This window comes from Mastacembelus armatus, chromosome 13, assembly GCF_900324485.2.
Source record: "Mastacembelus armatus chromosome 13, fMasArm1.2, whole genome shotgun sequence".
In the NCBI taxonomy this organism is placed as follows: Eukaryota; Metazoa; Chordata; class Actinopteri; order Synbranchiformes; family Mastacembelidae; genus Mastacembelus; species Mastacembelus armatus.
Genome location: NC_046645.1, coordinates 22,999,639 through 23,015,986, shown reverse-complemented (window position 1 = coordinate 23,015,986; position 16,348 = coordinate 22,999,639). Strand labels below are relative to the sequence as shown.

Below are 16,348 nucleotides of genomic sequence, written 5' to 3'. Positions count from 1 at the left end.
ACGCTGGCAGGGAGGCCAGGTGGAGGAGCAGAGGAGAGCTGTCAAACAGAGAGGGATAAGCGCTTAGGAAGAGTGGCGATGGAGCACACCATGAAATTGAGACTTAGAAATATGGAGCCACTACAGAAAGACAGGGGGTGACAAGAACAGTATGCTTTTATTTTTGGAAACAGGAAGTCGAACATAGATGCACCATATTATCACAGTGAGGTGTACACATGCAAATACACAAGTATTGTACATGCACAACCCTCTGGAGAACATACTGAACTATGCTAAATCATTTAGGCAGAAATGTAAACAAGTGTCTCTAGTTCAGTGATGTGTTTTAAAGTGTCTCTAGTGCAAAACTATTAGTCAATAAACTTTTGATTCAGTGATTTGTTATGCAGGTATTAGCTTTAAAATATGATATGCACAATATTAATAAGATCTACACAACCAGTGCCTTCCATTTCATTTTTTCCATCCAACCAGTGTCCTACCATGGATATGACCCTGCATCTAATTTATATCCATTCAGCAATCATGCCGCAAGTCCAACATAACTGCACACTACAGTATAATATCTCAGTGGTAAGACTAAGTTCAAAGAGCTCCGTTTGCCACAATGAGCACTGCCCCACAAGAATTAAAAGGCCAAAACCAATTAGATTATCAACCTTCAAACACATGTAAACAATACAGATATAATACTTTCAGGCCAGAAAGTAAGTCTAGAGGGAAAAATCTGCATAATGCTTCCACATACTACATGACTGAAATCTGTGTATATGATTGTTGTTGCTGGCATTTTTAAAATACAAAGTCTGTACAGTTTGCGCCATCCTATGTACGTCTAACACGATGTGTGAATATGAGAATGGTGAGCTTGAAATCCTTGATATTATTCTAATTTTTTGACACCAAGTTCAAAAGTAATTATTTGGATTGATAACTACTCATGTTCGATTATGAAGCAACATTCAAAATAAGGAAATCCTAGGGACTAAGTAGTAAATGTTCCAGTCCAGCCAGGGCTTGCTGTCACACATTAACCGGATTAACTGCTAGTTGCTTAGAGTGGGAAATTACCATACCCCTAATTACTAGCAAGCAACCTCTGGACCTTTGCAGTCCACAGGTTGTTAGAATGTAGAGTTTTTCATAACTGGTCAGATAAAGCAGAGAGAGAACTTGGGCAAGTTAAAAAAATTGCCAGCATTATGGTTCTTATGTTTCAACTCAGTGTATATCATCTAAACTAATTACAGTCTGGATGGAGGGGGCTGTGTGATGGTGTATATGAAGAGTTCAGAATTCAAAAATGTGGTGGTGAATAGATCCATTACAGTGATGCCTTTAAAAATGACCACAGACCTAATACAGTGCTAACAGGAATGAAATATATCTTAACCTCACATAGATTATTATTTATTGCAATTCTATTCATTGGTCCTGTCAATTTGCCCACCCCTGCAGTTACATCACATTGATACGTGTGAAAATAGTGTTCAAGTTGCAGTAATCCATTGCCAGTGATTTACCTTGAATAAATGCAGTCAGCAACACTGCAGACCCATTACAGTTAGGGTCTTGTGAGAGACTTTACGGCCCACATCTTTCTCAAGGTCCCTTGGCAGTACACCCAAGCACAATTTTTTTTCCTCACCTTGGCTTTTTAGGAAACACACTATCAGAGAGAATCGATTTACACAAGCAGCCTGGTGGCTAGATGCAGGCTGTGATAATGGTCTGCTCATGAATGATGAAAAGGCCTGTGAGGTTATTGGATGCACTTTCTTAAGCAGTTGCAGGGATATCTGTGGACATAGATCACACACATAATAGAAATGTACACCTCTGGATGTCATACTTACAGCAGAGGCATCATCAACTCTGACAAAGCCAAAGTTTCAAGAACCAATAAAAAGCCACGCTACCTGCCTCTATCCAAGCATTAAATGCTTCAAGTGCTCAGTCACTGACATCTTGCTGTAATCGCATAGGCATTTCATAAAAAAGAGGGCATCTTATCTGTGTTTCAGAGAGGACCCAGTCAGGGCTGCAGCATTCATCAACTGCTCTGATTCATGCAAAACAAAGTTAGGTGCGGATACTCCCCGCCCCCCCATTCTCGCAAATCCAGGGATGCAGAGACAAATGAAACAATAACATTAGGTGCTTCTTGCAAATATAAAAGTAATACACTCTATAGGAACTAAAAGCACATCATACTGTCTCTTCAATAAGGTAGTGCTTATGAACAACCATATATGCTACAATCTCTCAAAGTCTGCGCATTTCCCCTACATCTGAGTGAACAAGAAACCATGACAAAAACAGACCATTAAAGTGCTGAACAACCACAAGATATTAAGATAATGTTTCCCACTTTACGGCTGATAAGAGGAACACCTTCCATTCATGATGTGTCCTGTAAATTCTAGCCTGTTTCTATCTTAGTGCCCATGAAAAATCACTAACACCAAAAACCCTATATCACATCAGCAGACATCAAGGAAATTACCCCAAGAAACCTCTTATCAGTTGCCTAATACATGTCAGATCAATATATTATATGGCTTCCCTTTTTGGATTACAGTAAGATGATAACAGTCAGATAAAAGTACACAGTCATAAAATTAATGCAAGTAATGAAGCAGGAAACATTTCCAAAGGAAAATTAGTTCTACCACTAATAACAAACTCAAAAATATCATCACTGAATGTAATTTGTGTAAATGTGTTTACTTATGATACAAAGATAATTAAATAGACTTGAAGCTTATGGTAAAAAGCTACTCTGACTTGGGACAACACAATACCAATTGCCTTAAGGGCATTAAAACATTTAAGACTGCAAAACTGATATAACTTTCATTCATTAAAGCTGTTAATGTTCACTGACAGTGCACATTACACAAGCAGTAATAATAATAACTTTATTTATATAGCACTTTTCTTACATAAACCATTACAAGTATGCTTAACAGTGAGAAAAGAATGCAAATACTTTTTTACGTTTAGGATTGTTACTGGGGCAGCACAATGGATTAGTAGTTAGCGCTATTGCCTCACAGCAAGAAGGGCCCTGTACCTGTGTGGGTTTTCTCCAGGTACTCTGGTTTCCTCCCACAGTCCAAAAACATGTATGTCAGGTTGATTGGTGACTCTAAATTGCCCATAGGAGTGAGTGTGAGTGTGTGAGGTTGTTTGTCTCTATGTGGCCCTGTGATGGACTGGTGACCTGTCCAGGGTGGACCCCTGCCTTTCACCCAAAGAGAGCTGGGATAGGCTCCAGCAGATCCCTGTGACCCTGGTTAAGGAATAAGTGGGTATAGATAATAGATGGATGGATTGTTACTGGCTAGATAACTGTGCATTGTGCTTTTTTATATTTTTAATGTGAATGTCAACTCTCTGGGGTTTATGGGGCTAGAGAATTTAAGCAGAGGGACATCAAACTAAGCATAACTAAACTGATAATGCAATAGACATAGTTATGATGATTCCAACCACAAACCTAGAAATCAATGATGTATTTAACTTGTGGAGCATGGGTGTATTAACAAGGCATGAGTAGATCCACAACATAGGAAACGCACTGATAGTCACTCTGCATTGGCCAGTCATAAATATACTGCTTTAACATTTTGCAGATGTACAGCAACATTCAGATGCTATTTGTGCAGGAATTTGAGCAGACACTGTTTTCTAACAGCAGCATGCTTCACAGGAGCATACACTTCAACCTCTTGTTCACAAGTTTGCCTCTCTGACCTTGTAAACTAAACTTGCACATCTTACCTTCTCTCCAAGGGCCCTGAGGCTGTCTAGGAAGCGTGGCCAGAAGTCCTTGAAAAGTGGCCGGTCAATTTTCTTCAGACTGTCTTTGGTGCTTGCATCCACACTCACATACAACTGGGTAACTGGCACCAGGCTCCTACAAGTTGCAGAAAACAGGGAGGAGATACAACGATAAGAATTATCCAGTTGGAGGATCAAAAAGAACAGTGATACAGAACCTAGAGGGCATTTGAAAAATGTAAGTCTCAGTCTCCCTCATTATCAACAAACCTTTACATACAAAACGTGAGAGCTCTCTGCAGCATGTGGTTGTACTCCATTCTGAGACCAGACAGAGCATTTGTGCTGAATATAGATTTGTCGCTGAGCCCCCCTCAGAATACCTTTCTTTTCTCATGTTGATACAATAATATATATGCAACAATATCAAGTCAAACACTCTATGCTCAAAGCAACAAATTCATTGCATAAGCAGATGCAGGCACAATGAGGGTGGTGATGTGTGATGGATGAAGAAGGAAGCTGTGAAAAACTATGAAGTGCTTCTCATCAATATTAAATAAGGAAGGACATTAACTTATTTGCATGTAGCTGCACACAAGCATAATGTAAGAGCAAGAGAACACAGAGTAGTAAACAGCACCAGAATACTGCAGTCACACAACTGAAACAAGAGCTTTACAATTTCATATGTCCTCAGGTGGGAGATAGAAATACTTGCTGTGCAGAGTGTAAATATATCCAGATACCTAATTATTCAAATGAGCTGTTTCTGGTGAATCTTGGTATACACAATGAAATGTTCCCTTTATCAAAGTACTGAAACAGAGACTGAATAAAGAATCACCTTCCACCTGTGTGATGAATAAACGATAAGTCAGTGTGTGAAAGGGTAGTTAGCTGACATATTTGATACAGTATGACAACTTGCAAGGCTTTCAGACACAGAAGCAGCTCTAAATGCAAGGTTGACTAAACTTCCAAACAGGTCAAAACACAAAAATCCTCTTCAGTCTAAGTTGGTGAGAAAAAAAGAAGTTCTACTAAGTGGCTACTAGAGATGATACATTTTAGAGTTGCAGCCCAAACACCTAAACACCAAGCACTTAAGTTACTAAATTTTTTTTTTTCCCACACAAAGGGATGACAGAGAGGTACACAGTTACACTGTTGTGTTGACGGAGTAATGAGTACAAACTGTAGTTCAAGAAATAGTGACAGTCTGAGGTCACATCACTGTGCTTCCTTTTCAGACAAACATTTTCATTGATGCTCACAAAACATCCTGCAGAAAGCTAAGACCTAAAGCCCTGTAAATGGAGACTTAAACAAAAAAAAAAAAAAAAAAAAAAAGTCATAGTCATAGTGGATGCTGTTAGACGCAGACAGCGGAAAAATGGGTGGGGTCTCTGTAGCATGACACACAGTTTTACTAACTTCCTGTGGAAAAAGCCTTTAATCTTTCCAAAGATGGCAGATTTCCCAATTGCTTTTGTACAGTAATAGCTAGAGCTGGCAGTAAGTGGTCCTCAGAGACAATGTTAGTTCCACTTGAGCAGTCATTCAAGCTGTTATTCTCCAAATCATCTGGCCAGGCAGAGTGTTTTGGGTTTGACCTCCTTAGAAATGCCCAACACCAGCCACCGCAACTGAAGTTAATGGAATTACCTTGTTTCAAAGCACTGAAACTTTATAATTAGACAACGTAATGCTGATTTGTTAATATACACCACAAACAACTCCATTCAGCACCATTATTCTGTTCTTTCCTTGTTACAGAATACACTGCACTGAAAATTGTTGCTGCTCATTTGTGCTCCCTACAATCGAACTTATTCTCTCACATATAAAAGAGAAAGTTTTGTGAATGTGAAGAATAAAAATATATTGGCAGGAATGTATATTGTCATGTATATGTGTTTTTCTTTTGTACCTACCTGATTTCCTCTGGAAACTGTGCATTGGTGACAAGGAAACTGGAGATGTGGTGGGAGTGGAGGAGGCGTATGAAGGCGTTGATTTCAGGGTACATGATTGGCTCACCCACCAGGGAAAGGGCACAGTGCTTGACCGCCAGGCCCTCCTCATACCGCTCAGGCTTCACACCAGGAACACCTGCACAAAGAGAGAGAGAGAGATCAGTGAGTGAACAGATGATAGTCCTGAAGTCGTTTCCACCTTTGACTCAATCAATATTTCTCAACAGTAACACAAGAGGCTTTACACATGGAAGAATAAATCAAAGTGTAGTCAATGCAAAGGTAGAAACCTAGGAAATAATAGCATGAGGTCAGGCTTTGAAGTGAGGTCAACCTGAGTAATTATACATGACCAAACAGGCACAAGAGAGATGAGTGGTGCTCATAAAAAATGAAATAAGGAGGGACAAAGTAAAAGTTTTGGGAGTCAGGCACAGGGCCCAGTTAATCTCTCACTCCCTCTCTCTGATGGTCCTAGATCATCCCACTGGTTTGGTGGCTCGAGTGCAGGTAGGTACTAAATGATGCTGGACAAATACATGCAGCATAAGGAGGCTCCTTAGGATGAGGGACAAACTTTACAGAGTTAAATTTACTATGGCTATCACACTTTAGGATGCTAAATTAAAAAAAGAAAATGTATTCGTAGTAATATAGTATTAGACAACTAAGAAACATAGCACGCTGCAAAAGCATCAAATGCTGCTGTAAATTTCTGACTCCATAAAACAGGGTGGAGGACTCAAGTTTTTATAAGTTATAGTTATGCCAGAGGAAACTATGATATATTCCCACACCACAAAACAATGAATTCATGTACAGTTTTACATAAATTAGATACATGCAGTAGGACTGAAAAAGACCAGGAGAGATAATGTAAGCCTTTAGTTGAAAATGTATATAAGTATGTAGGATTTGTGATTACATAATGTCTGCTTTTGGGATTTGGAGGGAAATGCAGATGGTGCCAAAGTGACAAAGCAGAGGTGTCATACAAAGCTGCTTTCTGCTGACAGCATCAAGATTTAGATGTATGACAATTCAAGAATTGGAGGTAGAGAAAGAGAATAAAGAGTAGAAGCTTAGGGGAAAACAAATTTCATACACTGTCAAAAGGATTTAATGTGATATTGTTGAGTAGATGCATCAAATCACAATTAAATAAAACATCAGACAGTGGCCATTATATGCTTCATAAATCTATTGAATTATAGATTAGCGTGCAACATTTCCTATAGCTGCACCACTGAAAGCCACATTTACTGTGCTATACTTCAAGGACAAATGACATGTCACAACAGCTACAAAAACATCAAAATGCAAACTGTCCCTCAGGAGAAACCCCACTTAAATCTGCTCATAAAAGCCAGCTGAGAAGGGCGGTGCATGTGTGTTAAGACAAGCATCTGTGTGTTTAATGTATGTGTTTGATATACTTTTTTTTTAGAATAGTAATGTGATTTTCCACTATATTCTTACACAGTTCATTATCTTCATGACTCTCTTTCTGAAGTGGATCACTCAGACTCTTTTACAGGTTCTATAATAACTGGTTAGAAACCACAGAACTGATTCATAAGATGATGCCTGCCATCAAAGACCTTTAGTGTCCTCTGAACTTGACTGGCAATACCTCCGGTTTGACACCATGACTAATGGAGTATGGCTGGAAAATCATTATCCTCTCCCTCACCCCCCTCTCCCTTTTATTTTGCTTATTCTGTGTGACTTAGGAAACACGCTGAACCCGTCCCAGTGGTATTGTTTGGAATCTACATAATGCATTCACATGTAAAATTAAAGAAGTAAAAAGGTGCTTGGATGAATGGGTGCAAGGACAGAGGTGCTGTGTTGCTGCAGCTATGAGAGTCACAGAACATAATATTTAATTCATGTGTTGACTTAGCTACAAAAGAACATCATCTTTCTGCTATGACAGGACTGCACAGACTACGCAGTAGTGGCACGAAGTAGGCTCAAATTCTTATGCAGCAAATTCTGAGCTATGGCAAAATGCACAAACCAATGAAATACGTTTCCAGACAAAAACTCAAATTACTACAGAGCTAGAACCCACCACAAAGAACAACATTTAGGTGATTTTACTGGCTCTTCAACAACCAAAGAAACAAACACTTAAAAAGAGTGAATCTCTCTCTCCTTAACCAGTTCTGTTTATAGTTTGAAATGGTCCCCAACCACAACACAAAATAAATAATAATAATTCAAATCAGATAAATGAAGATAAAGTTTCATGTGCGTCTTTCAAATTAACAATCATCACAGGTGAGATTTTTATTAGATAAACAGTCCAGTGAACACATCCAAAACCAACAAAGAGCTTTGGACTGGATTCCTGGCAGCAGGGCTCAGATTTACTCCCAGTTTCACTTCTCAAAATAACACTTAACAAGGAGATTGACAATTGCATTTAAAGTGACAGCTGGGAAGGGAATAAACTACATCTTTTAACACAGAAGCACAGTAATAACCTCTCTTTATAAACTGCTGTGCAACATTTAAAACTATTTGATGAGGCCTTTTTGGCAGGAGATCATCAGGTGGTCAGAGCTAAAACCAACCTGTTTATTCACACTGATGGTTTTCAGAGCCATTGTCGAGGCAGTTAATTCCCCTAGACAAAGTATAATGTATTATTGTTAACAGATAATGGAGTCGGAGGCCGCCTAATGGGATTTCATAACACAATTAAAAAGAAAAGTATTGATGATGATAAGAATATAGGCTTCTAGGATGTTTCTAATTAGAATTACAAAGCTTTGTTAAAGCATTTGAAAATGTACTTTCTTTCTGTGGAATCTCTTTAGTGACAAATGTGCTGGGTTTTTTTTTTAAGTTTAAGAGAACAAAAAACAGTTTACTGTCAACATAACCTTATGTGCCCTATTGTTCCATTGTAATCACATCAGGAAATTACATTTTCACTGATGAAATGCATTATAATGCATTATGAATGACTGCTCTGAGAATGATATTAGCTATGAAGTAGCCCTTTGAAGAAGATATCTCACAGAAGCTTTTAGCATTTGGCATCTATATCATTTCTCAGTACAATGGCTTTGCTGTTTTATAATGGGATCAGCAGTGGCTTTGAGGTTAGAGAGGCTGCCTTCTGACTTTAAGGTTGTAAGATCAAGCCAGACCTTATGAACCATTTGATGGAGATGCATATGTTTCATTCTTTAATGTCAGTGAAGTGTAAATTTGGTATATTTAGTTAAATTTGGCGACATGTATTAAATGCATTTTCTTCAGTACCATTTTTCATCATCAGGAATCATTGTGCAGCAGCAGAGAAGTCAGAAATAGCTGAGAACACGTTGGTTTGAGTGAGAACAGTAAGAAAAACTTACTTAAAAATCATGTTGTTTCTCTTCTTACAGTTTTATTGTCAGTGCAGACTATGGACCCCTAAGAAAACTTCTGAGACAGAAAAGAAAACAATAAGCTGAACTAATAGGCAAAAGAGTTTGGTCTTGGGGTTTTTCTGTGAGTGTGCTAATAATGCTTCAACTGGGTGCACAGCCACATCCATGTCACAAATTGGTGAAGTTTAACTGTAAAATAATGAACATGATGCAGTTGGGACTGAGGAAATGCAAGAGCTTAATGTTGTACCAGAACTGACAGTGATGAAAGGACCTCAAAATGCTGTTTGCTAAAAGGGAGAAATCTTACCTTTGCTGACTGTTTTAAATGTTATGTTTCTGAAAAACACACAATCACGGCAGGTTTTGTGAAAGTGGGCCTGACGTTTTCAGTATTTTTAGACAGGTTAAACATCAATGATTGTTCAATTTAAAAACTTACCACAGATTAAATAATTAAAATAAAGATTTTTGTCAGACTTAACTGTACAATTATTTTGTCATCAATCAATGTGGAATCAGTATTATGTAAATGTCATTATACTTTGACTTTTAAAGGTAAACTTAGGGTAAACTTACAGGAGCATTACTAAATTCTATCTGACTGAGCTTTGTGTATACAACCATACATTCTCAGTCAGTGCTGGTAGCAGACACAGAAAATATGTGCCAGTATTATTTATATAAATAGTACAAATGTAGCCCAAAAATGTGGATAGAGATCGGGCTAACAATTTTTAATTCCAATTTATCTAGAACTCTTTACTCACTTATGGAAACAAAAGAGGTGTCAGATGAAATGAAACTGTGCATGTGTATGCAGACTGAGAAACGACTGGTGAGGTAATTACAAAACAGCAGAAAAAAACATTAGCAATTTTCTCTTTTCTCTTCTTTTTCGTTACACATATAGTGTAGGCCTGCAAGAGATCATGAGCAGTAAGTTGAAGACGGTAAGAAGGCAAAGTGCATGTTGTGCATTTTTGTGTCCATGTTCATTCGTACAAAAGGGATTAACATCAATTATATGCATGCAACTGTACAACTAACGGATACATGAACTGTTCAGGCTGCTAGATATAGACCGAGATAGTAAAGGAGAGCACACGTATTTGCATGTGTCGCCTGCTAAAGCACCAACCTCTGAACTGTCGAATCATGTTCTGGTGTTTCTCCAAAGCATCCTGCAGAATTTTCTCAGCTGGGTCCATTTTCCAGCGCCACTCTGTGCCCACAGGGTTGGTGTGATGTCTGTTAGTGGGCACAGATAAATAGATAAGGAGACAGACATACAGCAATCACTCAGTTAGGGATGCTACTATAATTCTTATTCACTGCCCGTGGGAGCACCAAGCATCAACTGACAGCCTCTATCGATCCAACAGTCAGGTCATTTCACACAAATAACACAGTTAAAAAACATATTTCACTAGATGCACAGGAGAATCCTTCTAGCAAGGTGACAGAAACAGAAACAGAAATGTACTCAAAAAGTTTGTTGACAAACTGGAAATCAAATTATGTGGGCTCTGTGTTTTCCCACCATATAAAAACATATAAAAGTGAAATAATACATCCTACTGTAAAAACTGCACCTCCTCTGAGTGTTAATAACACCTTCTGACTGTCTGTGTGATGTCTAAGTGCAACAACACATCCTGAGGCATCACAAATTTCAGACAGTCTGTCACATGCATATGCACGCACTCATATCACACATACTGGCCTTGCCCATCAACTCTAATTCCACCTGTTGCTGCAAAGAGGATGGGGGCAGCTGCAACAATACATCTGTGCCCTGAAATTGCTTACTTTCTGTCATCCCACATCGCTGTCTCAAGAGAGACTGGCATATCTGTGGTGACAGGGAAGCAGTTCACTGCAGCACATCCTGACAGCGACCTTTCAGTGCCCAACACAGTAGCTGTTCAAATGGAACATGAGGGAAGTAAAAGCCCCAGTCTCTCACCAATGTCATGATGAATCAGTGTCGACCTTTAGGTCTTGCAGTTATGTTGACCATTAGTCATTAACTTGGTTTCCAGATAGAGATCATTGCTCTGTGACAGGGAGTGGTGTTGACTGAGGTAAATGAGTTACGTTAAGACAAGATGAAAGCTAAACATGCAAGCAGTAATCCATAAATGTTATAAAAACAGCTTCCCACAATTCCACTGTGGTTTGAGTACACACATGCTGAATTCTTAAAGTATAATCTTTGGCAACTAATTAAAGGTTTTGGTAACGTGACAGCAGTGCATTTTGCATTATTTTAAAAGTGACATCAGTAAAGCAATATAGAAAAATGAGCAACAAAACATACCATTGTAAGCATATCTCCTCTGACCCAAACCTTAGATATAGAGTGATCATTTGGGGAAAAAAATGAGGGAAAAAAATACAAATACATTTCACTGAATTTCCCAATATTCTCTTTCATGAGGCCACTACTGGCAACCTGACCGAGAGGACACCGAGAAGAACCAGAAACAGGCAATACCACATGTATTTTGTCTTTCCTAGTAAGGAAAATGAGAGCTTTACTTTGCAGTGTCTCTCTTCTTAAGGAACATACCTCCAGCAGAACACACACTTGTTGGCACATGCGAGGCTGGGAGTAGTCTCCATGCACTGGTGGGACTCAATGCCATAGAAAGTGTGCTTGTAACATCCTCCTCTCCCGCGCAGCATAGACTAACCAACAGAAACGACACCATTAAAGTCATTCATGCATTCATTTTCTCAAAATGTCCAGTGCTCTATAGAGAACAGTAAATTCAATCACCTTGGTCCATCGACAAAGCTTCACTCCTGAGTGACTTCCAATTAGCTTATACCCTGCAAACATGAGAGTACAGTGTGTGAGGAGAATAAGGCTTTCAACCAGTAAACACCTCTCTGACCCAGAACCACACAGGCCAAACTCAGCACACACTTAATGCACCAAGAGATTTTGTTTTATTTGAGTGGTATAGCAATAAAGCTCTGCTCAACATTCACAATGAAATAGTCATTCAGGCCTCTACTAAAGGCTGTTATACCTCGCCAATAAAGAGACTGGCAGCTGCTCAAGGGCCCGTCAAAGGTAGGAAGGAGAGCATTTCAAATTCTCCTTCTGTTCAAAGGGAGAATAAATTGTTTCAAATCACTTTCTGCTCCTGTATCTGCTTTTATTACTATTGGCCCATACTACTGGCTATAAATGGTCATGTCTGAGTCCTGAGGCTGCTGTTTTTATTTTTACACATTTTGCTCTGTCTCAAGAAAAACTACAACAGGATATTAAGATTGCCTCTAAGGGAAATCAAGAAGGGCTCTTACTCTTTAAAGCCCTAACGTTTATAGAGACTTTCTAGTTAAGCCAAGCAGCAGCAGATGAGGAATTCAGGTTTTTAGTTTTTATTCTGGACATGTGTCTATGTTCATGCTGCTACTAAACCCTAAATATCCAATTAAAAGCCAGCAGGAAATTTAGGTCAGGGTGGTTCTGTGCTCTCACTGCCTCAACAGGTCTCAGTTTTGGTGCTAGATGAGTGAAATACAAATGTTATTCAACAAGGCAAAGGATCACTTTTGATTTACTACATGAATGAAACAGTACTGTTCTTGTTCTTCTGATTGCTAGAAAAATTAATTGAACAAATACAAATGCACACACAGAACTACATTTCTATTTTCAAACAGCTAATGACTGCATTGTGTTCTCCTCATTGTGGTAAAAACATGCTGATTAGCATCAAATTGTTTTTCCACTTCAAAGTACCTCAAGAGCAAGTCTCTTCCTCTGACCTACCTACCTTCCTATTAACTGTAACACACATATAGAAATATATAATCCCAGAACTTCAAAAGAGTAAGAACCTGATAGCTGTTTATTTAATTATTAAAGATCTTAATGTGAGCAACAATTTCCCCTCTTCTGTTAGGGAAATCAATTTCCAGCACCTCCACATCCTGTAATGCACCAGTGGAGAGGAATGAAACAAAGTGAGGGGGAGGTGGATGAAGACAAAAGGAGGGTTTTCTATTCCTCTCTCCGTAATCCCTGAGAAATGACATCTGCTGAAAAACAAATGTGCAATGAATAATCTTACTTTGATGGCATCAGTACTTGACACAAAAGGAAGAAAATGGACTATTGCATTCCCCTTAATGGATAAAATTCAAAATAAAAACAGACTGAACATTGATTGAAAGCCTGAGACTCAGAACTTTGTTTCTGTGATTATTAGTGACCATCACCTCCTTAGAGAGGATTTAAATTTATTATAAGAGAAAAGCAATTTAAGGATTGCAAGTAGACTGCTGCTGAATACAAAAAAGTCCTTACTCATAGTGCTTTAATCTGTGAAGAACCTTATTGTGAATTTGCAGCCTGAATTGTCTGAAGGAAAAATTAATTGATCAGGGGGAGGATTTGTTTGATTTAAACAAACTATTTCAATTACAAACTCAAATGGATGCCAGTACATTTATTCCTTAAAGTTGATCATATAAATTTCAAAGAAAGATAAACTTCATTAATCCCCAAAGGGAAATTCTGTGTGTATCTCTGTGTGAATCTGCTTAGTGATGGCAAACTATTTTCTTAACACCACTTTAAAATTTTCTTGGCCATTAGGTGAAACTTTCAATAGATGTGTGACTTTTCCATCAATGTAACGCCAGAAAAAGCCTATACAGGAATTACAGGCTTCCGAGACCCAAAGTCCTTAAAACTATGCCAAAACTTTCATCCTTCATGCTTTTATTCCAAATAAAACAAACTGTCCACCAGGACTGACTGTTGCCAACAGAAAGACCATGAAGCAGGTCAACATTTGGGCAAATGAACCAAGGTCTTGCTTACCAAGTCCTATTTATAGACTCTTGTGTAAGCTAACAGTGGGGGTTATTGGCTGAAAATGGATGGCTTGTGGAGTGAATGGACTAAATAGTAAACAAGTCAAATACTAAAATGTTTCAGACAGTCAACAAACAAGACTTTTGCCTTTTGAGGGAAAAAAAAACACCAATTTACCAAAGCTAAGGGTTTAAAATGATAATATACTGTAAATACTGAGTCATTGTCTGCTTCAGACAACAGTAACAGTCACTTACTTTTATGCAAAAGGAAAAAAAACAAAAACAAAAAAAAATTTAATAAATGATTGAAACAGACACCTTGACAAAGGCAGCTCTGTAATTTTAAAAATGCTGGATAAAAAGAGCTATTGCATGTGTAATCAGAGATGTCCACTCAACCACACTTCTGATTGTCCATGTTAGCCCTCTTTCTTCTCAGGAAAGAGGACTAGAGCACCAGTTTGAACAACACGGTGTGGACAGTGAATTAAGACATTTAAGAACACTGCTGCTGACTCCTGCTAGTTTTGCTGAGGTTTTGGAGAGACGAGTGAAACTTTCATGACTGCACAGGAGGAGGCACAGAGGGTAACTGCACTGCACGGCATCATTAGGTGCCATTAGACAACACAGATTCCAGAGCTACACGTTTGTCATGTAGCACCTCGGAAAAAATTGTGCCAGGATGTAAAAAAATAAATAGATAATTAAATAAATAAATAAATTTAAAAACAAATCAACAGGATGCAATTTCAGCAGCTGATTAACATAACCCTACGTGGGGTTCCCACAGATTCAGTGGCTGCTTGATGTTTTATACACTGTCACATACCTAAAGTAAACAGTTTGAGAAGACACTCAGACACTTCTATCAGTGACCACAATAATGGGGAAAAAAAATTATAATAATCTAACTTGGCTTCTCCCCTGGTAGTTTGAGTATGTTTCTTAGATTTACTGCTAAAATTTCAAAAAATGACATGACTCATAATTCATCTTTTAAAGTGATTTACAAGTTTGCTGCCCTTGTGGAAACAGCTAAGGTTAATGATATGCTAACAAGCAGCTGGTGTACTAGGTCTGTAATGTGATTTTTTTTTTATTGCCAAGCAATGCAGCTAAATAAAATGAATATATTATCCAGTCACCAGTGACACCCAGCAGATGTTCCTTTGGAAATGGCTGAACAGTTTTTAAACATATATGATTCATACCATAAAATTCTATCACAAAGTCAGTTAGCTGTGTTAGTTTCCAATCTTAGCTATAACTTGTTTTTTAATCCACATCCCTTGTTACTCACCTTGTTTTGTCAGTGCTTCTCTAAGGGCCGGGGTGATCATCTCTTTTCTTTCGCCTTCATCTTCAATCTTCGTCACCCCGTTCAACTTGGATAGCTTCACCGTCTGGCCATCTGCTCGAACATCCTCTCTGCTCTGCAGAAGACACCAAACTCATTGTCAATTATGAGGTATAACCATGATTGTTTTGAGGGGGAAAAAAAATTTAAAAAGTCTGTTTTCAATATGCGATATTATACCAATCAAATAACATATCAAACATTTATTAATGGTTTCTATCTTTTACACCTTCTAACACTGATCAAGACTACAACTACACTAAGGTATGAGAGTTAAAGAGTTAAACAAGTGTCTATGTGACCCCACTGTTATCTCCTGTTACTACACTGTCACTTGTTAGGAGGTGGACAAATTACTTATTGGGTGACTCACGGGATTTCATGTTTTCTATAGAAGAATGCCGACAAACAGACACTGACCTGAAACCTGCCCATTAATCACCACAGTAACTGTAGTTCAAAAAAAAAAAAAAAAGAGCTCTGAATTCCCAGTGCTGATTAAATAACAGCAGTAGGCAAGATCAGAGTTTTGAAATTTTATGACTAGAGGACAGAGAAAGTCAATAAATACTGCACTGCCTTTCCAGACAGTATAGTTGGTTTAAGGACATTCAGTGACATGCAACAGACATGCAACATAAGGTCTACAGCTTTGTTAGTGAATCATTAGACTCTATACCACAACAGCTGTCTATTGTTGATGCTGCAGCTGCTGCAGCTGATTCACTTCGAACACCAGGATTACATTTTTGTAACATAAAGCATTTGTATGTAAATCTAAAGAAAATCTTAGAGATGTGCTGTTTACAAACACAAGAGAAGACACATGGGGCATGAGAACAGGTATTACTTTGTAGAAATGCATAATGAACAAACTGACTTCAGGATGGCACATCCACCCAATTATTACACTGCTACGATTGATTCAGCCTGTACACAGATATCTATATGGAACCTTCTAAACACAGCAGCACTCATAACGTGCT

At 38.3% G+C, this 16,348-nt stretch overlaps 1 protein-coding gene across 1 annotated transcript in view; it reads right to left on the bottom strand.

The window, feature by feature from the left end:
• Positions 1-16,348, bottom strand: part of tyw1 (tRNA-yW synthesizing protein 1 homolog (S. cerevisiae)) — a 48,807-nt gene that overhangs the window by 23,285 nt on the left and 9,174 nt on the right. The window contains exons 8-13 of the mRNA XM_026333755.1: positions 15,306-15,438; positions 11,943-11,995; positions 11,733-11,851; positions 10,299-10,408; positions 5,727-5,904; positions 3,790-3,925 (exon numbers count right to left, since the gene is read on the bottom strand). Coding sequence (XP_026189540.1) covers positions 3,790-3,925; positions 5,727-5,904; positions 10,299-10,408; positions 11,733-11,851; positions 11,943-11,995; positions 15,306-15,438 — 729 coding nt within the window. The remainder of the gene's footprint in view (positions 1-3,789; positions 3,926-5,726; positions 5,905-10,298; positions 10,409-11,732; positions 11,852-11,942; positions 11,996-15,305; positions 15,439-16,348) is intronic.